Below are 27928 nucleotides of genomic sequence, written 5' to 3'. Positions count from 1 at the left end.
TTTCTAAAACTGTGATTTACATTCTTTAAAATGTTCCTCTCATTATACAAATGATTTCTGGATGTCTTAAAATCAAGAAGGAAAATATATATGCACTTTTCTTTTCCTAGCTTGCTTGGGGTCTTAGATAAGATAAAGCCAAACAGAGCTATTATCTTCCCTAAATATAATTGTTCCTTAATAATAATTGGTTTTCCATTTATTTAATATGGCCATCTCATCCCTCCACTGCAGATCAAAACAAGAATTAATAAGTAATCAGGCTATGGTTTAGAAAATCCAAGTCAAAAGCACACCTGTTAGGGAGAGGGTATGGATTACTTTATTTAACATCCTCTTCAAATCAACTTTCTCAGGGCAGTGTGAGCAAGTCCGGTTTTTGCCAACAATGCACCAACCACAGATGCAGGATTCATGAAACCTGGTATCAGGTACATTGTTAAGGGATCTTTCAATTATAAACAAGGCCCAGTGCTTACACCTGCAAACCTAGTCAAAACATCAATAGATAATTTTAAAGACTGATTACGGATACTGCCTTGTTTTATAACTGAGCAGTTTCAAAGTACTGAAAATATTTAGAATTTTTAGAACTATTGTAAAGTTGAATCCAATGCCCTGAGCATCCAGACTGGTATTCATATTTTCCAGCTCACAGGAAGCAAGGATACTTTTATGAACTGCAGAAGGGGGTAATTAGTGACATTGTTCCAGCATGTATGCCATACCTTTCATTTTAGTTTCTGGAACGCAAAATGCTGAGTTGTTTGCTACCTCTGAGTATGAGACACTGGGTCTTCTGTCAGGCTGTAGGGTATGTATGTGCCATCACTTGAGAAGAGTTCCACATCTGCCTTAAAACTACCCAGCAAACACAGCCCCAGGTATAGCTGGAAGAGATCCTCTGCAGTACATGGGAGCCTGAATTAGCAGACCTGACCTATGGGTCAGCATGCCTGGTCTAACATACTGCCAGGCACACCCACACAGGCTGTGCACGAAGTACCTGGAAGGCAGATTTAGGCCTGAAACTGCAGGGTTATGGCCACTCTTGCATTAGTTTGTCTGTCAAAAAGCTGCATGGCCTCAACTTGCGTCACAGAACTGAAATTTATTTCATGCTCCTATTTTTTACTTTTGTGCTATGTTGTTTCTGAATGTGGTTTTGGTTCCCTTTTTTCTTGCTATTTATTGTCGTTGTTATTATTTTTTAATGCAGCAGAAAAGAGGAGAAAACAACAGTTCCGTAATTGCATGGAAGAGATACACATGATTACAGGACAGCTGGTAGGTATTTTCGATGATCCCTTCTTCATTTATATCCACAAAAATTTTCTGTGTGCAGACTGCACAGATGCTGTTGGACAAATTTCTTGTTGGTATGCCACTGGTGTTGTAAAACTGTCAAGATCAAGTTTACAGGAAAAAAAGAATCCAAAGAACAACAAAATATTTGCTTAGAGTCAAGATGCATATACACATTTTAGATGCCATCAAAGATAAGGGCAGCAGGAAAATGGCTACAGTTGTCTTAGTTTACTAGTGCCAGGATGCACAGTTACCAAGAAAGAATTAAAATCTTATTGCTGATGCAAGAACTTTAGCAACTGTCTGCTCGATTTTAAGTAACTGGGACATAAGAGAATTGTGCTGACATAATCACCTTATTTGGAAAGGGAAGATAAAAGCTATAAAAAGGAAAGGGCAAGAAAAGTCTTTCACAGACTTTGGGGAAGGAAGAAGCTTGTCTTCCTATGGCAATTAGGAAAGTTATGTAGTCTCTTGCACATAGGGACCTGCCTGTTGGAAACCCCAAATCAGACCCTGGCATATGTCACTGGCTATGTGGTGGGTTGACCCTGGCTGGATGCCAGGTGCCTGCCAAAGCTGCTCTATCACTCACCTCCTCAACTGGACAGGAGGAGAAAAATACAATGAATGGCTTGTGGGTTGAGATAAGGGCAGGGAGAGATCACTCACCAATTACTGTCATGGGCAAAACAGACTCGACTTGGGGAAATTAGTCTAATTTATTACCAATCAAATCACAGTAGGGTAATGAGAAATAAAACCAAATCTTAAAACACCTTCCCTCCACCCCTCCCTTCTTCCCAGACTTAACTTCACTCCCAATTTTCTCTACCTCCTCTCCTCCAATGGCGTAGGGGGATGGGGAATGGGGGTTGTGGTCAGTTCATCACACGTTGTCTCTGCTGCTCCTTCCTCCTCAGGGGCAGGACTCCTCAAGCTGTTCCCCTGCTCCAGTGTGGGTCCCTTCCATGGGGTGCAGTCCTTCAGGCACAGACTGCTCCAGGGTGGGTCCCCCGCGGGGTCACAACTCCTGCCAGAAAACCTGCTCCATGGGCTCCTCACTCCATGGATCCGCAGGTCCTGCCAGGAGCCTGCGCCGGCACGGGCTTCCCACGGGGTCACAGCCTCCTTCGGGCACCCACCTGCTCCGGCGTGGGGTCCTCCATGGGCTGCAGGTGGATGTCTGCTCCACCGTGGACCTCCCTGGGCTGCAGGGGGACAGCCTGCCTCACCATGGTCTTCCCCACGGGCTGCAGGGGAATCTCTGCTCCGGCGCCTGGAGCACCTCCTCCCCCTCCTTCTTCACTGACCTGGGGGTCTGCAGGGTTGTTTCTCTCCCACATTCTCACTCCTCTTTCCCGGCTGCAGTTTCTGTTGTACAACGCTTTTCCCCCTTCTTAAATACATTATCCCGGAGGCGCTACCACCATTGCTGATGGGCTCGGCCTTGGCCAGAGGTGGGTCTGACTTGGTGCCGACTGGCATTGGCTCTGTTGGACACAGGGGAAGCTTCTAGCAGCTTCTCACATAAGCCACCCCTGTAGCCCCCCCCACTACCAAAACCTTGCCGTGCAAACCCAATGCAGGCTACTGCTTCATTAAGGCTATTCTTCTAATCATAAGATTGACAAGGGAGTTCAACAGTTTGTCCATGGCACAAGAACAGCTCTCCTTAAGGAAAAGTGAGGTTAGTTTACTGCAAAAGTATCCAGTAGACCTTATTCTCACGAACCCAGGGGCACAAGAAATTCAAGAGCTCACTTCCAGTCCTTGCAAGTGGTATTCAGGATGATGATCCCCAGCACTTACACTGATGGTGGGAGCCAGGTAGTCAGAACAAGTCTCTGCAAAGTCTCTTCCCATCATTCCATAGTACAGTCCATAAAAAAGCAGTGTCACAGCAAAATCCATGGAGTCATCAGACTCCATTCTGTCATGAAACCACAAAAGAGTACTCAGGTGAGACTGTTCTTGATCAAAACACCAGCATAAAAGATCAACAAGATTTTTACTCCAGTTAGCTCCTGCTTCCTTCAAGCTGCAAGTTTAGTTTCATTTTCTTTTGCAGCGGCAGACACCCTCATACTTGAAGTATCAATATGCTTGACAGCAAGCAATGTTGAAAGTAGGCTATGAACTGCTTTTGGAGCCACAGCTACTCAGCTCTGTTATAGGAAGGCCAAGGTGACACATTTTCTTAAAGAAAGGGACTTTGCTTAGAGTCTTATTATACAGAACAATTAGATATATTTCATTGTTTTGCAGAAGCAACAAGATCAGCCAAATCTCCATCAAGTATAAAATGCCAGTCAAAGAAATATTAAGTTTCTGTAGCTGAAAGAGCCCACTATCCTCCTGAATACAAATTCCTCAGAATAAAGTCTTTGCTAAATTACAGCAGGTAGTATTTAATGCCCTGCCCCCCCCCAAATTCCAACCCAATAGAATCTGCAAAAATGTTAACATCTCTTGTCATCCCTCTGAGATTGTGTGTGTTACAGGTCTTGGGAGATTGAAACCTGGCTAACAAATACTCATAAAACTGGAGCTTCTCAACATTAAGAAGGACTTGTCATTTCTGCTGCAACAGGGCACAAAGTAAGAACCTTTAAAATAGAGCTAACAAACTTTGTAGTTATATCTTTAAAATACACGGGGGGTGGAATTTAGCTGGTTAAATAAAATACTTCAGCAGAATAAAGCTTAACGGTATTGGTAACACAAGACTGTTAACTTTCTGCCAAGAATTTTCCATCAGAGCTACGTACTTTTGGGTTGATCAACTATACAACGTATGGGCAATAAATCTGACACTTAAAGGAACAGCTAATTTACATATGTGCAGTATCTCCAATACCTCCAAGAAGTGTTGGACTTAACAGCAGATGCATTATGTCATTGATCTACATGCTCTTGAGGAATCCCTGGAATTTCTGGTCAGATGGCACCTCAAACAGTCCAGCACAGTAGCTCTGGGCTGCTAGTCAGACAGAAATCCTGGACAAACCCAGGCAAAAATTCTAGCTGGATTAAGAGGTTAGGTCGAGAATCATCTGGACATATGGTATTGTCTTTGGCAATAGTCAAAATAGAAAGCGGAGAACCTCCTAGCAACAATATAGCCTGGTAAAGTGGGAAATCATAATTATCAGAGAGAATGATAATGTGGTTTTGATATGAATGTGCTTATCTATTTTTATCCTTTACGTCAAGCCTTTTTATGTCTCATCTCCTTCAGGTACATAAACTCAGCAGTTAAATTAGGGGATTAAATGAGTGAACACAGTGGCTGTATGAAGTTTAAGTTTTTTCCCCTTCTCTCTTCACACTATGAACACAAGTTCTAAAATGACTAAATGTGAAACTTCAGACTAACTATGCAATAATAAAAATCAAGATGTAAGAGAACCTACAGCTACACAACGTAAAAGGGATATCATATGTTGAGGTGGGTGGTGAAGAGACCAGCCTGGAGCAATTTCACTGCAAACAAAGTAAAATCTGTCAAATAGGAAATCATAACAGTTGCCAGTCCCAATTTTACCTGAAGATACCTACCTAAAGAATAAATTAAATCCAAACATGGTAAACATTATGGCTAGATAACCCACAATCCCAATTGCATAACTCAGTTTATAGATCAGGCGGAACCATTTGTAGACCAACCTATGGATAAGTAAGAGAAAAGAAAGACTGCTCAAGACCTTGCATATTTTGCAGAGTGCCACATACATAGCTTCTACTGAAGTATACATATAAATTCAATAGAAGTTTTACACTTCTGTATTTCTCCCTTACTTAAAGGTGAATAAAAATGTATAATACAGGAAGAAGTACAGGGAAAAAAAAAAAAACAAAACCCCAAAACAAACCTTTTTTGTTTTGCTTCAGTCTTCACAAGAAATGGTAATTGTCAACAGATTGCTAACATAATTAAAACTAACAGTTGGGAGTTTTGAAGCAGGGAGCATAGACCAGAACAGGACAAGAACAGGTAAAAAACAACTGAGGTAAGTTAGATATAGTCAAGTCAGTATACCACCAAGAAATTTATTTAAAATACTTAAAAGTTAGCAGAAGCAATCTCTGAACCATTAACAATTGTCTTTGCAAGCTCAGGATGAAAAGGCAGAGTTTCAGAAGACTGGAGAAGAAAGAATACAGACCTCTCTTTGGGGAGGCAGAGGGGGCTCTGAGGAATAAATTCATAGGCCATTTGGTATATATACCAAATTGAGCTCTTCAGGCTCAATAATAACTAGGATGACTGCTGATGGTAAAAGTCTGCAGAATGAAAATCCAAGATGGAACTGATGGAATGAATTTAATTTTAACTGGTTTAATTCTTTTTCATTTGAATGTCATGTTTGATAAACACTGGTTTAGAGGAACTTATTCGCACTGCAGTTGGAAGATTCCTTCAAATTCAACTGCTAACGGCCCTTTTTGTAATCTGTGAAGATTTGTTCCAGGGAAATTCTTATTTGCTCTTCTCCTTCTACAGGTTTCCTTTAAGAAACAACACCAAAAAACCCCAAAACAAGGCAAAGCCAACAAAAAAAGGATGTACTGCGGTGTTCTTCCCAAGAGAGGCTTGCAGGTTGCTCTGAAATTGATGTAACTGGTAATAACTGAGACCATTCCCCACGTGGGCAGGGATCTCCACCAGTAAAATCTGACAGTGAAATAAAGACGAACAACCCATATCTGTAGCAGTGTGACTAACTGTTGGCAAAATTGAGACAGTCGTTTCAAACTAATGACATCTTATGGTTCCATTTTGCATGGTTGATTAACAGATTGCCAAACTGTAAAACTCATACAAAAAAATGTGACTTGTACAGCATCTGACACAGGACAGCCTTTGACCCTGGAATAACAATGTTAGTTTGCCTTACACCCTGTAAATAATTAGTAATCCCACTGGAGTAAATGGTTATAACACTGAGATACAAGTCAACAGACCTCCACATCCTATCCTCAGAAAACTAAACTATTGATAGAATTAATGCTACTGAAAAAAACATTAAAGTTTGTTTTCTAACTCAAATTATATATGGTGACCACAGGGCTAAAGGTTTGGGAGCAAGTTTTCTGAAATCGGTGGAGGCAGTTTGGCCTTTAATCCTTGGAACTGCTCTTACAAACTTTCAGAAAGGCACACTTGGCTGCATTAATTTGGGATGCCACTCAGTTACATAACCACCCTACTGAAGGTTTTTCTTAAAAACTCTTTCTACAGTACAGCAAAATGCTGTGGCTTAAACTTTTAAGCCTTTTTTTCTAAATGAAATTATATTAAACTTAATATGTATATTTCCTTGAATTGCCCACAGTGATTAAATATTCTACTTCTTTTCCAATAAGCAAATATTTGAAACCCACTGAAGAGTCAAAAGCCCTGTAATGTCTGTTCATTCCACAATCACATTAATAAACCATGGATTTGGGATTGTGGAAGCCTGATGATGACAAAGATAAAGCAAGCCTGACTTCAATATGTGTTTGTAGAGTTAGTTCCTGCATCTTTACAGAAAGATTACTGAAAAAAAAAAAAAATCTGAGGGGAGTTGGTTTTCAAATTTATGTTTGGTTTGGGGAGGGGGGATTTTTTAAAAGCAAACAAAAACCACAATCCATCTAGAGTAAAAAGCTATCTCTATGGAGGATGAATCTCATTCCTTAACCCAAAAAGTAGAATTCTGAAGGAATGTGTGTTACTCCCCGTGAAACCTAACACAGTTTTGCCACAGATTTCAGCTGAAGCAGGACTGGATACTTCTTCTCCTAAGAAAAAGGAGAAACTCTTAAAAAAAAAATCCCCCAAACCCTAGAAAGCATACAACTATTGAGCAAACTGGTAACAGTTTATTTAAACAAGTTTAAATAAATTAACAGATAGAAACACGTATAAAAGATAATGACGCAGCATTGTTAGATTACATCACTGTTACGCATTTCTCCACCTTGCAGCCCTGGCTTTACGGGACCACAGCCTGCTGCTTGTGACCATGAAAGTGCCTGAGCTCCTGCCGTGCCACGCAGCCCTTCTGGCGTGCCACAGGTCAGCGGTGCCTACACATCCCTGGTTGCGGAGCCTGAGGTGTCCTCGCCTTCACCTGAGGTCACCAAAGGCTACCCATTGCCTGCCTGCCTGGGCTACTGTCCGACGTGATCCCTCTCCAATTGCTTACGTACTGTGGGTTGCTTTTTTTTCAGGAGACTGAAAGTAAAGTCTGAATTTAAGTGGCAAAGCCAAAACTGAATGGGCACACATCTTCAGTGAAGTAGCTACTTTCTAATACGAATCTATAACAGAACTTTCTTATCGTGTTAACTGCAAAATGAATTGCTAATTAATTAAAAAATGGTATCACAACCTTCTCTTGGGTGATGTTGTTATCAGATCAATTGGTATATATCGCTTGCAGTAATTGTTTCAAATTTCCTTATTGATTTTTGTGTCTTCCAGATCGTTAATTTTAATACTATTACCTCTACATGAAAAGCACGAGTATTTTGTCGTGTAAATGAGGACAAAGATAGGAATTGAGTAATACAGATGAAAACCCCAGTATTGATTTATTATTAATACTGGAAGGTCACCATCTGGACAATTCCATAAAATAATACATCTGCATTGCTGCTAAATGGGAGCTTTAACATCTGGATCATATTATTCCAAATTTTCCTCATCCACCCATCATAGCAAGAGGAATTTCCTGACAAATCAGATTGCTGCCCAAAGGTAAAATGTTTTTCTCATTACCGTACTTTAAATGAGCTCAAAAAGACCTAGAAGTGAAGTCAGCATCAGCGTCATAGACAACTTTCGCATTTTCTAATTATGCAGATTAATTAGGTCATACAAACACCAACTGAAAAATGTCTATCTGTCCTCTGCTTCCCTCACAACACTTCCCCCACTCTGAGCGAGTAAGAATGCCTGTCACCAGCAAATTCAACAGAAGAGCATTACTCCACTATCCTTTCCATCTTATAGCATATGGTGAAAACTGCATACATAAAGAAAATAACTGTGTAATAATTAGATTTATTGTGAGAGACTGACCTTACCAGAACTTGTTAACTTGGCAATGCAAGCTAACTGGCCCTCTAAAAAGCTAGTTTCTTTTGATGTAGACATATTCAAATACTCAAAAACATATGCATGGAAGAAGTAATAAATCAGCTGTTTGGGTGTTTTTAAGGTTTAAATTAATATGCTTATACTTGATAGTACATTGGAAATTGGCAGGGATTTCTATATTAAGTAAATCAACCAACCTTATTTTCAAGATTTGCCTCGTTACTGATGTATATAAATCAATGCTGCCATAACTATGCTGCTTCATTTTTCAACTATATTCCAAAGTAAGTTCTCATATATATATACACACACACAAGATATATAATCAGTAAAACGGGCAACCACCTACAGGACCAGAAGCAAGGCTTTTGTGTTTGAGATTGTTCTGAGACCATGACAAATCTGTCTTTCCATCTGTCAGATATTTTAAGATTTCTATTATGCCAGGGGAGAAAAACTTTGTCCACATATATCATATTTCTTTAATTTTCATCCATGGGAAGCCTCCAATGGCAAACAAATTGCATTACAAGAATCAGCTGAGTACCTGATAGTCAGAATTTCCTCTGGGAAAATATGGGGTCAGAACACTAATAAGATTTTTCCTTCCTTCCCCATTTGATATGCTAGACTGCTGGCTTTGTGTTGAGAAAAATTGATAAGATAGTCTAGGACAGGATAGGAATGGCTTCTCAAGGATAGTAGTTTTCTGACTAGCATTCTTGCACCTCACTGAGTTAAAGGAGTGCAAAATTTGTGAGTGACACGGAGAAATGAGAGCAGTATCTGAACACAGATGCAAACAAATTGAAAATCAGGTTTTTACAATGTAAATTAGCAGAACACAGGCTCCATATTTATTTTTTAAAATCTCAAATAATGGTAACAAAATTCTCAAAAGTATCTGAGAAACAATCATTTTCTATAATCTGCTTCCTCATCATCTGAAAGCTAACCCCAAACTGTCAGCTACCATCTAGAAGAAAAAAACACAGTTGTCAGAGTGGCCTACATTTGATTTCAGGCCAAGACATACTAGAACCTCTTCCTTACTTCTCTTTCTCTATCCCCCCCCCCCTTTTTTTTTTTTTCCTTTCCTTCTCCCCCCTTCTCTGTGCTGGGATCACACCCATGTTACTTTATATGTAGCCATCTGGTGAAGGGCAATCTCTTCCCTCTTGCCAAAATTATCCACAGCTGAGCCTTGGCTGCTTTGCTGCAACTTTTTTGCTCTTGCCTCTTTGAAATAGGAGCCTTCCCCAATATCCCTTTTTTTTTTTTTTTTTGTTCAGGAGACATTTTACATTCTTGATAAGCCTGGATAAGGCTCTTTTGGAAGGTACAGGCTGTTGCTGTTGCATCTAGTAAGTAGTCGCCGCTTTTTATTTTTTTGGTCTTTTTGAGCAAGCTAATGAATGCGCTTTCCATTTAGGGCTGATTTTGTGCTCCCTTTGACCTTTGTTTCCTTTTTCTTTCAAAAAGAAACAAAACCTTTCTTTTTTACATGTTTGCAAAGCACTTTGAAAGGGAGGGTGGGAGTCAATCACTGCAATCCTTTGCTTTATTTCTACTAACATGACTGTGCAATTGTCTCTGAGCTCTTACTGTCTGAGAATAGCATGAGTATACAGAGCAGGGATGTACACTTGCCAACACCCACCATGATCTCGGAGAACCAGACAGAAAGGTTTGTCACCTGATGCTGCCTTCCAAGCCATGATATGCAATGGAGGGCTGGCTACTTGTTTCATTGATCTCTTGGGACAGGAAATAGAAAAGAAAGTGGGATTTGATTAGAGAAAAGGAGCCTTAGGTTTACCCCTCCTATTGAAAATAATGTGAGTTACCTCTTTGTCTGATTTCCGTTCTCTAAAGATGCAAGTATGTTGTTACAGGCAGGGGAAAGTGTTTGGTTTCTTTTCTTCAGTATTAGACACTGTTGCGCATAACCTATACATGAAGTCTACAGGCATAAACAAAGCGGTCACAAGCTGGATGGCAAGTAAGAGAAATGCGTAAGCAAGCAGAAGTAGAGGGCTGTTTTCAGTGAGCATGTGGTTGTTTTTCAAATTTTGACTTATTTAAATGTTTCCTATCAAATCAAACATGAACGCAAGCATAATAACTGCCACCTGGAAGAACTGTAATGTGGAAGTCTAGACCTGCCTGTACTTAGGGGAGCAGTAAATCTTGTTGTTGTTGTTTATTTTTATGTCACATAGACCATTTCCTATATGCATTAACTAAGTTGTTTAAATCCTAAATGTGACCATCTTTACAGCTTCTGCTCCTAAATCAGAAGGTTTCCTTATCTGATGCAACAATGTATACTACTTATTTTTCATCTATTGTGCATAAGGATCTCATTAATCATTCAGATTTGTATCTTAACATTTGTCCTATTTGTTAGTCTTCAAAGTACAGTGGATCAGATTTTGGCAGTTACTATACTGGTAGAAATTTGTAATTTTAATATTGCTGCATGACTTGCTTTTAAAGAAAGCAAGCTAATGCAATGAGATTGACACTGTGTTCAAAAACTATACAAAAGTATCTGGACATGAAACAGGAGGGCAGTTATATCTTAATACACAAACTTGTAAGTTGTTTTGGTGACAAACACTCTTAAGCTACCTAACGTGGAATAAATGCAATAAACTATCTACGGGCAGAGACCCACTGTGAGTAGTGTTCACTATTATGAAGTAACTTCATACACAGATAGATTGTAGGTGTGAGAATATATTACTCTCCCAACTAAACAGACCGTGAAGCGGAACTGCTGAAACTCAGTGCAAAGTGAACTTCAGCTTCTGGTGCTACTATTTTTGCTGAAAGAAGCTCTGCTTCAGTTCCTCTTTTACTGGAGAAGAAGGCCTTGCTGCAGCCACGCAGCTATGCACTGAAAACTGAGGCTCCAACATGTTTCTGGTGCAGATATTTTGTTTATTTTAAAATGCACTGCAAAAACACAAAGACCATCACAGTCTTATTAAAGTCTTGTGATGGTTGTAGTTGTACTGGAGTCTCCCTAAATTAGACTAAATGCATTTAAAAGTCTATTTTTTCCATATTGGCTATGTCACTTTGTAGGTGTGACTGGCTCCTGTAAACTAATAGTTGGGAAGGAAGCTTCAGTTGCTGAAGACTGTTACGCAAGTAATAGGACTGTAACAACTGTAGGCTATTGGCATTTTTGACAGAGGTTAAGTCTATGTAGTACACTTTAACTTTAAGTACTGCTAAGGAGAATAATGCCAAAGCAACAGAGTGCATGCTTCTTAGACTCCCACAGGCTTTCCCAGGCAGACAGGGACTTTCCCAGCTGCTCATTATTGTATACATACTTAGGTTCAAGTGTGTTTCAGCACTGATTCAATACCAGTCTCATGCAAAATATTTTCAATGGGAAACAAAGACATGGACAGTCTGAGAGACTTCAGTCACTTCAGTGTTGTGTTCTTTATTCTAAATGTCTGTTGAAATCAGTGAGGCAAAAATTAATAGGAAAGAAATACTTGAAAAGCTCTGAGCTGAGATGCTAACATGAACATAAAATGATTGAATCATACAGCAGAAGTGGTCTAGAAGAGAAGTTAAAGAGAACATAATGGTAAAGTAGTATTGTGTATGATTATACTATACGTACTTAGGTATTGTGTGTGCTCAGGGTTAGGAGTGTGTGTGTGTAAAGGTAGAGTGTGATGTGAAGTTAAAATCCTCAATGAGCTGTTCTACCTGTGACTTCGTTAGACGCTTCACCTGTATATATGTTGCCATGACGAACATGTCATCACTGTTCCTAACTCTGTAAGTATAGCTGAAGAGCCTGCTTCACAATGTCTGTATTGCAATTTTATGCCACTGTGAAAGTCCACCAACAGTAAACCTGTCTGTCGTGGTTTAACCCCAGCCAGCAACTAAGCATCACGCAGCTGCTCACTCACCCCCCCCCCCCCCCCAGTGGGATGGGGGAGGGAATCGAGGGAAAAAAAACAACAAACCTCCTGGGTTGAGATAAGAACAATTTAATAGAACAGAAAAGAAGAAACTAATAATGATAATGGTAACACTAATAAAATGACAATAGTAATAATAAAAGGATTGGAATATGCAAGTGATGCACAATGCAATTGCTCACCACCCACCGATTGATGCCCAGTTAGTCCCCGAGCGGCGATCCCCCCGCCCCCATTCCCCCCAGTTTATATACTAGACGTGACATCACATGGTATGGAATACCCTGTTGACCAGTTTGGGTCAGCTCCCCTGGCTCTGTCCCCTCCCAGCTTCTTGTGCTCCTCCAGCCTTCTTGCTGGCTGGGGATGAGAAGCTGAAAAATCCTTGACTTTAGACTAAACACCACTTCGCAACAACTGAAAATATCAGTGTTATCAACGTTCTTCTCATACCAAACTCAAAAACATAGCATTATACCAGCTACTAGGAAGACAATTAACTCTACCCCAGCTGAAACCAGGACACTGTCATAGATCAAGCTGATTTTATATCCCTTACTAAAACAGTTTCTGTAAATTGTATCAAGGTTTCATCCTTTAGTGTTTAACAGACCTGTCAAATCAGGGGGTATGATGCTTCAGAATCTGAGGAGCAATTGTCAAGAGATAAAGTATTGATCGTGACAGTTATTATTGATATCACTGCTATTAAGAAGCTCAATTACCAAAAATTGGTTTTCAATCTACAGGTGGCTTAGGGCACTCATCAGCTGATGAAGATGGAAAAGCTAAGCAGCTGCTTGTGTGCTTAAATTCTGCCTGTCTGACATACCTGTGTAATCCCCATTATTTGTTTAACATTTCCTTAAAACTCACATTGCTTTTTAAGCACTGGCCCTTTCTGAGATGCCTAACTTTATAAAAAATATTGAATAGGGAGGTCAGGGGTGGAAATCATGTCACACTAGTTTTCTCAGGTTTGCAGGGAAGCCTGTGGTAGGGGAAAGGAAGTGAGCTGAAGCACCATAAGCCCCAGTTTTAGCACCTTAACCACAAGACAAGCTTTCTCTCTAATTAGGCATGTGCATGAGTAACTTGATGAATAGGGGCCTTGGATTCCCTCAGTAAACCCTCTGTATCATTACTTCAGCTAGGTAAGGGGAGTGACTTTATTCTCCTACCTAGTCCATTATTAGACAGTTGTTTGAAAACTCAAAGCCTTTTCCTTAAAAGCTTTAACCTGCTAAAAACTGACCACAGCATCAGTATGCATACACAGAAAATAAAATACAAGTTGTTTTTTCTTCCTACATAAAAGCTATTCTCCTCCTGACCAAAAGCCATGGCTCACTGCTCTCCACAGAGGCTCAGTTGTTTTGCTAGATGTAAACTCTTAAGAGTATGTCATGACTCCCAGTTGTTACCTGAGAAAGATGATGTCTTAACCACTACAGTTCCAAAACTGCTGTCTTTCTGACAAGCTATTCACATTGTATGTTCAACAGCGTCTTTGCTTCCACTGAACAAGCACAATCATCTGGGCAACAACCAAGGTTGCAATGAGAACAAGAGCCATCTTCATATGCATTGCTTCACAGCCATGGTGCTTTGCATGCGTCTTCCAATGTTGCAACCTGAAAAGAAAATATGCATGCTATTTAAAAAAAAAAAAAGTCTAGATTGATTTTATATACCTAGAAGTGACAGTAAGCCCATGTATGAGAGATACTTTATGAGGAAATAGGTTAATGTTGCTATGCATGAAGATATAACATAACAAACTAGATAAGAATACTTGGTCTTTGTAACTGGAACTATTATCCTGAAAAAGGAAATGTAAAGTAATGGGCAGAGAGTTGTCTTTTTTGCTTTTCTTTTTCTAGTAACTCAGTACTGAACGTAAATATAATCACAAACACATAGTGCCTATGAATTTGAAGCAGACATTTCATAGTCACAGATCTGAGTCCCACATAATCTTTTAGCCCAAGGTAAATGCAGAATCAGAAGAGGGCTTAAAACCCTGTTTCACCTTCCTTCCCTATAGAGTGAGAACTGTAGCTGGCATTTATCTTCTTTCTAGAGTTAATGAAAGTTTCCTTGAGCCTCGAAGAAATGAGGGGATTGTTTTGGAGCTATAAATCAGCCTCCTTCATAACTAAAGCTGAGCAAGCTTCTGTGTTGGATCGGAGCTTCATGCCCCTATAGTAAGAATCTTGATCTTCATCTGAGCTTGACTCAAATTTACCTGGATGTTAGTTTTCCTCTGACCTGGAGCTTTCTGGGCCTACATTGCAGGATCAACAGCACCTCCTGGCTTCTAGATCGGTGTATGTGCTGAGTGCACCCCAACTGCACCCTGAAATGAGGCTGAAAAGACAGACATGCACTGTCTCCCTTCACCTCCCATGCTGTGGTCCCTGTGGGGAGAAACATCACGCATATGTGCTGGAAGGGAGCTGCAGCATGTTCTGGTTGATGCCTGCTCTGCACGATTCACACATCGAGACCTTGTGTCATGGTGGCTGATGGGCCACAGCTACTCTGTTCAGATACAGCCAGTGTTAAAACAGTTGGGATCCAGATTTGAGCAAGCCCAAAGCTACACGTTGCTGCTATTACTTGCTATCCCATGTTAGCCAAACTTTGAATCCAGCTAAAACTTTTGACTTTGCAGAAATCTAGATATAGGTTTAAAACGTGTGGATCTTTCCCATTCCTTCTTCAGAAGCAAAAGTGCAACAGTAGCCATGCTTTTTTCCATTTAAAAAGAAATGGCTACGTGATGGATGGCGCACTCAGATGCCACAGCATTGAAGTGAGTACGCATACCAGTGTCAAATGTCTTTCTTCCCAGCTTTATGCAAGTACCACATCTTCTTTGCCAACAGCGTGCTTGCATGAAGTACCTCAAAGCAGCTCACCGGTGTGATGCACTCGGTGTCCCGCAGGCTGCAATCAAGGGTGCCCCTGACGGGCAGTGCATTGGTGCCGGGTGCGCTGGCGGGGCAAGCCTACAGCTGGAGGTAGCGTAATTGATGTGCATCCTAAGAAAAGGGAAGGTGGCAACAGGGAGATAACAAGCTTTTCCTCTCGACCCCCACTCCGCAAGCAGGCATTAAAATGATGGTTAAAGGACCATTTCTTTATATTAGACTTGCAAGGACAGGAAGCATTATATTTATTGTTCCTAAAGGAAAACATTGTACTACAACAGCAGTTTCTGTAATGATTGCTGTAAAGCTGTTCCCTATTTCATTTTGCTGAGGAACTGATTAAACTGACAGAATAAAAAGTTCCAGTAAAACTTTTCAAGAAAAGAAAATTCTTTACTAACTACACTTCTGTGAACAAAATGTTTAAGGTTTCTGGTATTGCTATAAATGTACAATTCATTTAACAAAACATTTGCAAGCAGTATGTAAATTAACTTACTTCCATTGTTCCTCTGTTGATAATAAATCATTTTCCTGAAACACATTCAAAACAAGTATTATAACTTCACGGTGAACAACAGCCAGATGGTTTTTCCTCTCTTAACCCTCACCACCCCTTCCGTCCCGTGAGTTGCTGGACATGTTGGCAAGTTCCCTCTGCCCCTCTCGCCTGGAAGCTGCTAAGAAACCTGCAGCTATGCCGAGGATGGCGGTCTCACAATTTCAATGGCTGCGATGTATGATGGGTGCAGCTGATGAATTCCCTCAGGGTGACTGACCAACAGGGACAATGGCGTACTCTAGAGGCCTACAGTTACAGCATAACTTCGGGCGAAAGGGACCTTGGCAGTTATCTGGACCAACCTCCAGTGAAAACAGAGTGAAGGATATCAGGTTGCCTAGGGCTGAGTCCACCTGAGTTATTAATATCTCCATGGATGGATATTTCGTTGTTCCTCTGGGCCTCCTGTGGCAGTGAATTCTCTTCTTCAATACATGGGGACAAAATCACTGCAACAAAATTAGCAAGCTGAGGTTTAAACGAAATATCTCCTAGACCTAATCAAAAAGGTCTAGGTTTGATCTTCCAGCTACTCTAATTAGGCAGCTGTACAGGTACACCATAAAGCCTGTGGAATAGCTTACACAAAAAAGGCTGAAAAGGGGAATTTGAGAGTATTCAATGAAGTGTAAAGGTAGCACTTCTGGTTCCAAACTGGGTTCTATCAGAAAAGGTCATTATCAAAGATGGTGTTCAGTTCTTGTTTTTCCTTCAAAATCTTCCAGTTCTGTAAATAAGTCTTTAAATTTTCTATAAAAATTCTAAAACTCAAGGGGATAAATTTTTCTGATTTTTATGAATGCTTGCTGTTTTTCAGTTGAAATGTCCATGTTTGGTGGTGGCGGTTGTTGTTAATATAACTTGAAGTGTCAAGGTGCCACTTTATGTTGGGTTTTGCCATGTACATCCTAGCCCTATGGGTGATGCGTCCTTGCATTTTGCTCTGAGTACTGAGGGATTTGCTACAGTTTTGCCATCTGCCTTAAGTAACTGTGGCCCTTTGTACTTGTCTAAGGGAGAAACAGGGAATGAAAGTCACCATTCACTTTGGGAAAGACATACAGTTTTAGAAGAATTTAAGTACCAAAAGGTGTAGCTGTACCTAGCAGAAACTTCAAAACCATCTGGCCAGCTGCCACTCTCTGCTTCCTCAGCTCCTTTTGCTGTTTCTGTCAGAAAAAGTATGAGGCAAGTGGCTCCTGATCTCTCATCTTTGGAGGTCATAAGGATTGAATTGAGGGAATAAGGGAAAAAAAAGAAAAAAAGTGTTTACCATACTTTTGCAGAGTCAAGTAAAGGCATTGACAGTCTAGTCTTAGTCAGCAAATACCATAAAACAGAGTTGCTTTTGTAGTTCATATGTATGCTAATGTACCTTTACAAAAGTACTGGACTACACATCTGCAAACTCTAGTCTCATTAGAGCTGAATTAAATTGCAACAATTACATTATATAGCTCAAAGTAGAGACGTGTTTCAGTTCACACTGCATTATTTATTTGTTTACCAGCTAGCAAGTAACAGAGAACTTGCAGATTCTGAAAAAGCATTTGTATCTTGCTAATTGAACCTGATTTCTGCTACTATGCAATAAAACTGTAAATGCACTTGGGATAGTTTAGATCCAACTTTTCTCAACAGTGCACACAGTAACATTTTGACTGTAGCAAGCTAGGGGCCAGTTAAGAGGAAGGCTACTCAGCCTTAAAAATAAAATTAGTTTTATTTCAAAGACAGTAGACCATTTGCTAGTGTTTCATCATATTCTATTAGTATAATTCTTTCCAACTTACTAAAGTGAAGAACTTGTATGAAATACTGATTGTTTTTGTTGTTGTTTTTATTTTTTTCCCCAACACATACTGATAATAACACTTCAAGTATCATTCTATCTGTGCCAGAATTTGGATGTGGCAGTGGTTGAAAAATGGAAACAAAATTACAGTCCATGCAGTGATTTTAACTTTATTTTGGATAATGCATAGCCACATGAATCCTTGCATCTCCAGACTTCCCTTTTTAACCTCTGACTGTTCTCCTCCTCCCCTATGGTGGTGGCAATGGCTTCGTGATGAGGGCTGCCCTGTACTAGGTGGGTGTGCCACAAGAGGCAAAGACCAAAGGAGCAGGTGAAGACTTCCCTTTTTAACCTCTGACTGTTCTCCTCCTCCCCTATGGTGGTGGCAATGGCTTCGTGATGAGGGCTGCCCTGTACTAGGTGGGTGTGCCACAAGAGGCAAAGACCAAAGGAGCAGGTGAAGGCTTGCTACAACAAGGCAGCTAGGATGGGCTTTGTCTATAGGGTGAAGAACTGGACAGGAGGGGCTAAGGAAAGTACCGTGGGATGGTGCTACTTGGCTGCTGCAGTTTGTGGTGCAGGGGTTGGGAGAACGAAGAACAGAAGTAGTGTATACAAGGAAGCACAGTGGAGTGTGTTGATGGTGGCCATGGAGAAATACGATGCGTAGAGGCAAATACTACACAGCAGCCCAGTGCTGTGTGTGCAGCAGTGGGTGCAGTAACCCTGAACAACCCTGGCCATGAAGGTTGGGTACACAATGTAGAGGTGAGCACTGGGGGCTGCTGTGTGGCACGGGAGCAAAGGAGACTCTTGTGGGTGCTGGCAATGGGGAGAGGACAGCGAAGTCCTGCTTTAAGGTGTAGACAGACTAAGGTATCTGAAAGTTTTATTTGACCCCCAGGAAAAGGACAATTAAAGGTTTTGGATGCAGCTAGGGACTGTAACATCAGTACGTAATGGATGATCAGTGAATGTATGGGCATGGGCATGACCTTGCCCTTGCCAGTGTCCCCTCAGTAGTGGCAAACTGTGACCTGGCAAAAAAGTATTTGCTTTAAATGCTAAACTCTTTTCTAAACACAGCATCTGTCAGCAGCAGACAGGGATAAAGACTAGATGCCATTTGTGGAGTCAGGGCCTCTCTTCTGGCTGCTGGGTATAAAAAGTGCTTGATAATGAGGTGTAATCTAACGTTATCCACCTAAAACTGGACAGAACAGGACAAGAAAATAATACTGGCTTAAAAGAATGGGCTTTTGCATGAGTAGAAGAACTATTTTCTTGTCACAGTCCAGGTGAATCCCTGTTTTTTTACACTGGGGTGAAATAAAAACTTCAGAGCAGACAAGCAGATGCCCTGATGTGCGCTTTAACTTCTTCAGTAGAGTGACTGAGAGTTTTGGGATTTTTTTAATCTTGAAAAAAATAATTTCTCCAAATACACCTGCATTGTTCATTATCATTGATCTCACCTTTATTGCAGTGTTGTGCTAATTTTCCAGCGTTTATTGTGTCTTGTTTTAAACTAGATTGCAAGGTCATTGGGGGAAGGCCCACGTGTTCTTATGTATGCTTTAACCACTAAGCACCCAAAAATTATGCCTGGGCTTTTCGATACTACTACAGTCCTAATGAAGAGTAATTATGATTAATGCATAGAGTTGTACAGAGAGCTAGCTTCTCACCCTGTGCCAGCTGTCGTAAAATTCTGCAAAAGCTGTACAAGGGCAGGGAAGGGTTGAAAGTTTCTTGATGGCTCCATTTTCCAAGAGGGAAGGCAAAAGGCGTAGAGGCAAACAAGGGCCTGACAGCCTCGCTCCCCAGGAGCGGGCTGGCGGAGGCGTGCCCAACCCCACTGAGCTGGGCCAGGAGAGGCGGGCAATGCCAAGCTGACGAGCTGAGAAGCACGAATGGCCCTGTATTTTGGGGCAGGAGCACTGGGTTTAGGTGTAGAGGTGTGGGTTTGTCTCTGCTCCTTCCTGCGGAGGCCTGGGGAGCATCTGGAGAGCTCTGGGGAGTGTCGCCTGCAGGGTGACGCGGCTGAAAACGTGGCCCCTCATCACACGGCCAACACCACCTCTTACACATGCACCTGTATACACCACCCCCCCCATACACACACACGGCTGCAGCCAAACACCCCTCATCGCCGCCAGCCCCTCTCCACCTGCCCTCTTCCCTCCTCCTCCTCCTCCCTCCGACCTCGCTGCTGCACCTCCAGGACCCGCACCGCAGCCGTGGTGGTAGCCGTGCCCCCAGCCGCAGGCGGGAAGGAAGGTGCCACCGCCGGCTGCCTGCCCGAGCCCATGGCCCTTCGGTGGCGGCGCTGGTGGGCGGCCATTTGGTGACGGTGCGGCGGGGGGTACACAGAGCCCCAAGATGCCGGCGCTGGGGCGGGGGGGTGTGGGGCTGGCTCAGCTTTGCCCGCCTGTCCCTGATGCCCCAGCCCGAGTCATGGAAGTGTTCTGCAAAACACCTGGGGTTTTTCTCCCTCTGAGGTTCACTGGCGTGGCTGTGGCAGTAGCACTGCTCCGGGCCGGCCTCAGGAGCGGACAAGGTGGCACCCTGCTCCGTTCGCCCCAACGCTCGGCTGGGCTTGTGCAGCCCAGACCGCCGCCGTTGGCCTCTCCCACCTCCGCTACCGATTTAAAACACAAGAGAGGACATATGTGTCTTTATTACTCTCCCTGGTGGGTTTGCTCTGTGCGCCTGATGAGCGGCTGTGGGGAATTGGCCTGTTGGAGATCTCTTGAGCAAACTGCTCAAAGCCTCCCAAGGCAGCAGCAAATCGAACTTTGTTATTGTTTGTTGTTGCCAGATAATTACTTAATTTTGTTATCTGATACACGAGACACTGAAACGGAGGTGGTCTGTGGTCTCCTGGCCCTTTCTGAGTCTGTTATTGAGGATCCTGAAAAGACGGCCGCCCACGCAAGTCCTGAACGGCCGTGAAGCGCTTCATTTCTAAGCGGCAAGGTTGCCGAGGGTTTGTACGTGGTCCTTTACTTTTTGTGTGGTGCAGGTGGAGGTTTTTAGTGTGTCTTTGTTGTATGGGGGGAGAAATACCACTAGTTAGTCAATACACACTCACACGTAGCAGACGTCAGTCCTGCAGTGAAGGGAAGCAGGGGCTGACCCTGATCGTGTGACATGCTGTGCAGCCCCTAGAGTGTGCCTGAATAAATGCTACAGTAATATAATTAATTAATATCAGCCACTGGTGGGAAAGAAAGGCTTTCTCTAGGAAAGATAGTGGTACCTTTCCTAGCTATTTCCCTATGAGTAGATATATATCTGTATTTTTAATATATATATTTTAATACAGTGGGTTGCATGTCATAATGTTATGCAGTTTCATTGTATTGCTTCCATACTGGCCATTTAACCCAGAATATGCATCAAAACCTTCACAATAAGCTTAAATCACTAAATGTTTTTCTGTTATAAAAGTAGTAGTTTTATATTTCTAAGTGCTCTTTAAAATGCAACAGCAGGATGTCTTCTTTTGGAAAGTTGGAAGGCTAAAGGGCATTTACCTCTGACAAAGCAGGAATATTCAAAGGAAAACTTGTATACGTTGTTATCCTACTTTTTCCCTTTTGTTCTTCAGTGTTTTAATAAATAGGGCTAAGCAGCCAAAATGAGACTAGGTGATAGAGGAACGTTTCTACATAAACTAATAGTGCCCACATTCAGTACACGCATACCGTACCTTTATAACACTTATCAAACAAGAGTCTCAGAGCACTTTGCAGAAATCTAATCGAAGGCAAGGAGCTGTGTAAGATAGCAATTTGAATGATATGTGCAATTAACATTTGGGGCCCTGTTTTTCCGTCTCAATCTCTTGACAACCAGGCAGCACTGTCAGTTGTTAGATTTACTCCACCATTCAACAAAACACAACAAATACTTTAAAATTTATTCTTTGAGCTCCCCCCTAAAGACTGCTTTACTGGATTTGTCTATGTTTTTATAAACTTGATATGCTTCAAAGGCTTGCTTTGGCCTTACAAGGGAACAACTCTTTCTGGCTGACTAGGCTGGATTCTGGGACTCCTGGGAAGCAAAAAATAATGGATCTTTTTTCTTCTTGGAATTTTTGTGGGAATGTCAGAACTGCTGAAGCTCCAGAGCAGTTCTGTCAGATAATTTTGGCAAATTCTCAATGTGATAGCTACAATACAATGCTGTACTGGAAAGGAAAACCCGTTAGGAAAATAATAGTAACTAGTATACTTTTTTTTACCTCATGATGCATGCAATTTACCAAGAAAGTAAAATAACATAAAATATTCATTGGATACATTTATGATCAAAGAAAAAAGCAATACGGATAAAGCAAGATGGACATCAGCTGGTTTCACTATAAGCTTAAATCACTGAAAATTGTTCCCCTGTACAGGCAATAAAATTTTGTTTTTTTAACTACCCTGTAAAATGCAAAAATGGGACCTCTTCTTGCAAAAGTTGAAAGGCTATTGCTTTTAATTGTCATTTGCACTGGTTAAAACTAAAAGTGCAAATTTCTATGCACTGAAACATGCATGCACACACTGTGCTCTGTGCATTGTCTATTTTATGTCCAGCCTCTGGATATTGTCAGATAAAAGAAGAACATTTTTATTTTGTGAAGGAGGGGCTCTTAAAAAGCACACCAGACAAGGGAGAAATAGTAAGTTAATCTGCCGTAAAGCAGGACATGAAAATGTGTTTCTCCTCATATCTGCAAAAGTTAGTGAAGCAAACCTCTTTAGTTCAAATAATGAAAATCCAACAGCCAATCACCTTGTTGCCCCAATGATGTGACTGGCTTAGGAATAGAAAATTTTCCGCAATAGCAATACAATTCTTCTTAGTCACTTTTAATATTTTAGCTATTAGGGTTCTCTTTTTCAATTTTTTTTTTTTTTTCTGAAAAAGAAAGTCTAGAAATGCACATTTCATAAAATGAAAGCAGTGAGACCTTTATCATCCCAGGACCCCAGAATTCGGGCACCAGTAAAATTTTTTGAAAGACTGGCGGACTCATGGTAAAGGCAACACATGTGGACCTATCTTACACAACAGGCCTATCTGGCATCTGTCCCACTGTAGAAATGGGAAATAATTATCACAGAGAAGCAACGCTACTTTTGCTGCTGGTGGTGTTTATGTTGTCTAAGGCATCACCGCTTCGGAATATAGTAGCAGAGAGCGGGAGAGTGCTGGGAAGGCCGATGGACAGCATGGCCAGTGGGAGCGGGGTGCCATGTGCTTGCAGGCTTAAAATCTGGCAGCTGAAGTATCATGGAGCTGCCTTTCAGGGAAGCTCAGAAAGGAGTAGGATAGCTGAGGGCTAGAGAGAAAGCTGAAGCTAGGTGATAGGGTGCTGCACTAAGTAAAGAAGATAATACGGCTGGGGAATAACAGGTGTATTCCAGTCAGAGTACAGCAAAGAAATGAGTGATACACACGTACCCTTGCTGGAGCTGCTATCTGGTGTAGGAAGTACGCCTGAATGACACAGAGGTCGCTGAACCCAAGCCCTTTATGCCTGCTCAGCTTGTGGTTCAACATACTGTGTCTTTCACCTCGGCATGTAAAGCCTTAGCCTTGCTATCGCTCGCTGAAATGCAGTGCTGCTCCCACTGAAGTCGACAGGGTGAATCGCGGGAGTGAAGCGATGCGGCTGCAAAAGCCTTTGTGGTGCGGGCAAGGAGCGCGCCAGCCCGTGGCGTACTGGGGAGGCAGCTGCAGAGCAGCATGGTGCGTATGAAAAGCAGCTTCCGCAGCTAAAACCTGACAACCGAAGCCACCGCGAGCCTCTGGGCCACTGCCGTATGCCTTACGCCATGGGCCACATGCTGAAAACCGTGCCACGAAGCAGTCGTGTGTGTGCTTTAGTCTTACTGAAATCAAAGGGAATTAAACATGTCTCCAAAGTTCAGCATGTGCTCCAGCACTCCTGTGTCTGGGAGGCGCACGGTCATCGTGCTGCCGTGCTGCAGGGAGCTGCATTTCTATCTCTCAACAGCTTTGAGACAGCAGCAATCGAGTCAAAGGCTCACAATACTTGCTGCTGCGTTTTGGCGGTATTCGGAAGGGAGCACATTCCGTCTGAATGTGCGTTCGGTTTTGCACCTCTGAGCAGCAACTGCCCCAAAGCTCCCAAATTTTCAAAGAGTTACATGGGGATTTATCCAGCCAAATCCCATTATAATCAATAGGAGCCGGGTGAATAATTACACTGCGGTTCTTTGTAAATAACAGCGAATGTTGCCACTTATTGCTGATTATGGTGCTGACTTTTTGTAGATATAGATCCACGCGTCTATTGGGAACTGCACTTAGACCACCAGGTTATTTCACATATTGGTATAGTTTCCATGTTTACTGTGCATATCACTTCAAAGAACCGAGGTTGATGACTTCTGGTCCACTGTGTTAGCAGTCCGTCTCCTCTCCATCTCCTGTTGTTTCCTTTCACAATCTGAGTAACAAAAAATGGTGGTGTAAATAGAACTCCAACAAAGAGGTCTGTTGAGCCTGTAATGCTCCCCTGAAAGGAGGCTGTCTAGGGGATGAATGGAACAGCCTCAGCCTAGCAGTAGCGGGGAAATAGATGACTTGGCATTGGACAGTAGCAGCCAGCAGGGTGCATATGCCTAGTGTAGTGGCAAATAATGGTTAAGCTAGTCAGTTGAAGGGCTAAATGAGAGTACATTGTCTAACCCTGTAACCGTAACTAAATTGTAACCTGAAAAGAGTTTATAAACATCTGGCTGCTAGCCCATCTCTAAAGCTTAATAGCTAAATCTGAGGTGCAGGATTTTTTAAGGCTGCCAATTATTACTTGGAAGTATTACCATCTTAAGCAGATTAATTGCATTTCAGGATTGTAGAGTGTATTAAATTGTGGTTTGAGCATCTCTGCTGAGTTTTCCCATTAAATTAGTTTGCGCAAGATCAACGTTTATGATTGATGCTATTTCCATTTGGAAATAGACACTCGTTTGGAAACTCATTTTGGTTTCATGACATCTTGCTGCTGATTTTACAGCTCTGCTCAGTATTTCATACAGAATTCTAGTCTGGTGGTACGCCTTAACTTCACTGATTATTACATTCATGTCTTTATCCAGGTGTTCATCTGTTTAAGCTCGAATGGAGTGACACATCTGTATCTTTTGATTTCTCAAAAATTTAGCAGTGCAGGAGCATGCTTCCCTGGATGCTCCTATTTTATTTAAATATTGCTATTCAGTGACAATGAAAAGCATATACTGGTTAGACTAATAAGCATGTGACCTCCTCTGCAGACTAGCTTTTCAATCTTTTTATAGCTCCCATTATTAATAGGACAGCATCTATGTGCTCCGCATTTGTGTTGCAAATACTTACAATAGTTGGAATCATTTTCTAATTACTTAAACAATGCACTGTAGCAGCACCAATTGAAATTCCTGTAGGCTACAGGCTTGCTAATTGTTTCCTTTAGTAAACCTAATTTATAGGGCTGTGCAAATAGTTGCTGGGTTTAAAGTATTTTGGCAGCTGAACTGAAAAAAATGTTATGGACTGAATGGAAACTTCATTTCTTTAGAATTGTCAGCACAGCAACAAGGATTGATTTGAGGTTATAGAAGCATTTTTTAACACCCGGCAAACTGTTTCATTTGGTTTTCAGGTACATTTAATAAAAGCAAAGGACTGGATCATAAACATGAGAGGGAAGTAGTCCCAGCTCTCCTGTTTTATCTACTGGTTGAGTGAGTAGGGCAATTTACCTGGGATGTTAACAACTTAAATTCAAGACTCCAGACTGCTTCAAGCTTTTAGTAAGGTTCGCCTAACACTCAGATGAAAGTCTTAACACTGGAAATGAAGTATTCTGGGATGGAGCTCTGTTTCTTTCCTAGGATGCCTAGATTAAAAAATAACTCCAATGCATCAAGCAAGCAAAATCAGAACTCGTGGGTCAGGTTTCTTGTGCTGGATCTTCTCCGTTTATGAGTCTGACACGGGGCCATGGCACACATCTACAGGGGCAAGAGAGAGGCTGAGGACCAGAGATGGGCTCTGACCCCTCTTCTTCATGTTCTCCTGCTGCTGTGCAAAGTGAGTAACCTAGTCATCAGGCCATAAGCTTATTCTTTCTCTATCTGATTTATTCTGTAATTTTCTACAAATTGGAAACCCTTCAGCAGCAAAAGTTGAGAGTGAAACACCCAGCATACTCCCCATTCAAGTGCGTAGCTACCAAAATCTCTGGTTACTGGTTGAGCTCTTGATCTGAACTGGGGCACAGAGCACAGAGGGGAGGAGAGGACAGCTTTAAACCTGGATCTCCCACAGCCTAGACAAGTGTTTGCCATATTGTCTCACGTATCTATTTGAGTATGCATGAGTGAATATAGATAATGCCAGTGACTGTGCAAGTGTGCTACCCAAACTGGAATATTTAATTTCAGTAATGTCCACTCCCAACCTTGGAAATGAAAAAGAAACAGCACTAGGTGAATTTCCCCAATTTATTTGCGTCATCTAAACCAATAAAACATTTAATGAAAAAAATTTCAGCCAGCTGTACTTGGTTAAAGGAACTTCTCATAGTGTGAAAATTGACAAAGATCTTGGGTTTTCCATTTATCTGAAATTGCTATCAACACTGTAACTTTTATAACACTTTGTGAAGAGGCTCTTGCTCTGGAAAATCTCTGAGCTATATTGTCCATTTGGGGAAACTTGTTTAAAAAAAAAACCAACTTGCAGAAGACTTTTTATTTTTTGTTGTTTTCTAGTAGTTTTACTGGGTTTGGAGTAAACCCAGCTACTAACAAGGTCTTATTTTTCAGTCTTTCTGAAGACTATGCATTTTTCATAGTCCTCAGGTTTTCTTCCTGTTCTTTAACATACTTATATTTTAGCAATCTCAGTTAAGAACCTTTGGGTTTTTTCCCCCCTCTATTTTTTCCAGGAGCAAATAAGGTTTACTCAAAGACACATCTGCTATGTCTTTGTTGCTTTACTCTGAATGCCTCCAGAGGAAAGTAAAATACAAAAAGAAGGCTCTTTGCCAGGCACAGACCTAAGTGTATGCAAACTTTGGTCATTCAGGTTCTCAAGGTCAAGTCTAGCGAATCTAACTCTTCCCAAAGATGACTATTTTCTTCTCCCCACCCCTTGCTTTCTTCCCCATCTGCAACCTCCCTGCTAGCTGTAGCATTTATACTGTAACACTGAGAATGAGCATGAAATGTCAAACTAACAGTTCCCTTCTGGGTTTAAGCTAGTGGCAGATGGCTATGAGGACTCTGCCCCAAACTGGGGGTTTGCTGTGACCTGTTGTATCCCTATCTCTAAAGATAAACTTGAAGAACCAGCCCTCCTCTGCCTTCCCAGGGATCTTCACTCTTATCTCTAGTCATTGCTCACCGACACTTTTAGCTGTCAAAACCCTCTCTGCTGCCCTAGCAACAAGCATCCAGGCTCTTTTCCAGCTGACATAAGCTTCCTGCCACCTCCTGATGACAAGTGCTTCCAACATTTCCAGCTGTCAGACTTTCAGCATCTGCTCCACATGTCACCAGGCTGACTTCACTGAACCTCAGGCAGCTTTGCACTCAGCCAGTTGCCTGATGCTATACAGTGAGAATGACTTCACCCTGACCACAGTCACTTGTCCACCTCTTTATGTGCTGAAACAGTGACAATCTGGGTTGCTGTGTTTTCTTCCAGATAGCTGCTGCTATTGCATTTATATACAAGTACATGTTTCATTCAGACTTAGTCAGCTATTGTATTAATACTATTTTAGAGCAGTAGCTTCAGTAGGGCTCCATTAAATCTATTCAGAATGCTTCTCTTCTAATTGGAGTTTGAGCAGGAGTGACTCTTCTGAATTGTTGGTGTCCTAAATTTATATATAGCATGACATTTAGAAAATAAATATTCTTACTGTTAGAGAGTCAGACTCTTCAAAAGTAGTCAGTACTGGATTTACTCTGCTTCTATTAATGTATATAGAATTTTACCACTGATTTCCCTAGGACCAGTTCTAGGCCATCATTTCACACTTCATAAAATCTACCTAGAATGTGTGTTGGTACCAAATTCCCTGGCAAATCTTGTCCTTTTTTTTTTTTTTTAAAGCTCTGTTTCTGCACCATCCTTTCAGTAGTGTGTCAGAAATGGAATACATCAGCCAGATGAGAATCTCTCACTGAAGTAGATTATGCCATTACAGTATCCACCAGCACCTTCTTCTTATCTCTTTTTCGAGTGCTG

General features: G+C 41.6%; 1 protein-coding gene across 1 annotated transcript; it reads right to left on the bottom strand.

The window, feature by feature from the left end:
- Positions 1-270: 270 nt before the first annotated feature.
- Positions 271-19967, bottom strand: RNF175 (ring finger protein 175). The gene is given in 8 exon segments (XM_030020465.1): positions 271-421; positions 1268-1401; positions 3121-3241; positions 4870-4977; positions 5882-6036; positions 13850-13994; positions 15796-15830; positions 19827-19967. Coding segments are annotated over 8 exon segments (990 nt in total).
- Between the last annotated feature and the right edge of the window lie 7961 nt (positions 19968-27928).

This window comes from Aquila chrysaetos, chromosome 1, assembly GCF_900496995.4.
Source record: "Aquila chrysaetos chrysaetos chromosome 1, bAquChr1.4, whole genome shotgun sequence".
Lineage (NCBI taxonomy): Eukaryota > Metazoa > Chordata > Aves > Accipitriformes > Accipitridae > Aquila > Aquila chrysaetos.
The sequence above is the reverse complement of the archived record's forward strand: the minus strand, read 5'-3'. Positions and strand labels throughout refer to the sequence as shown.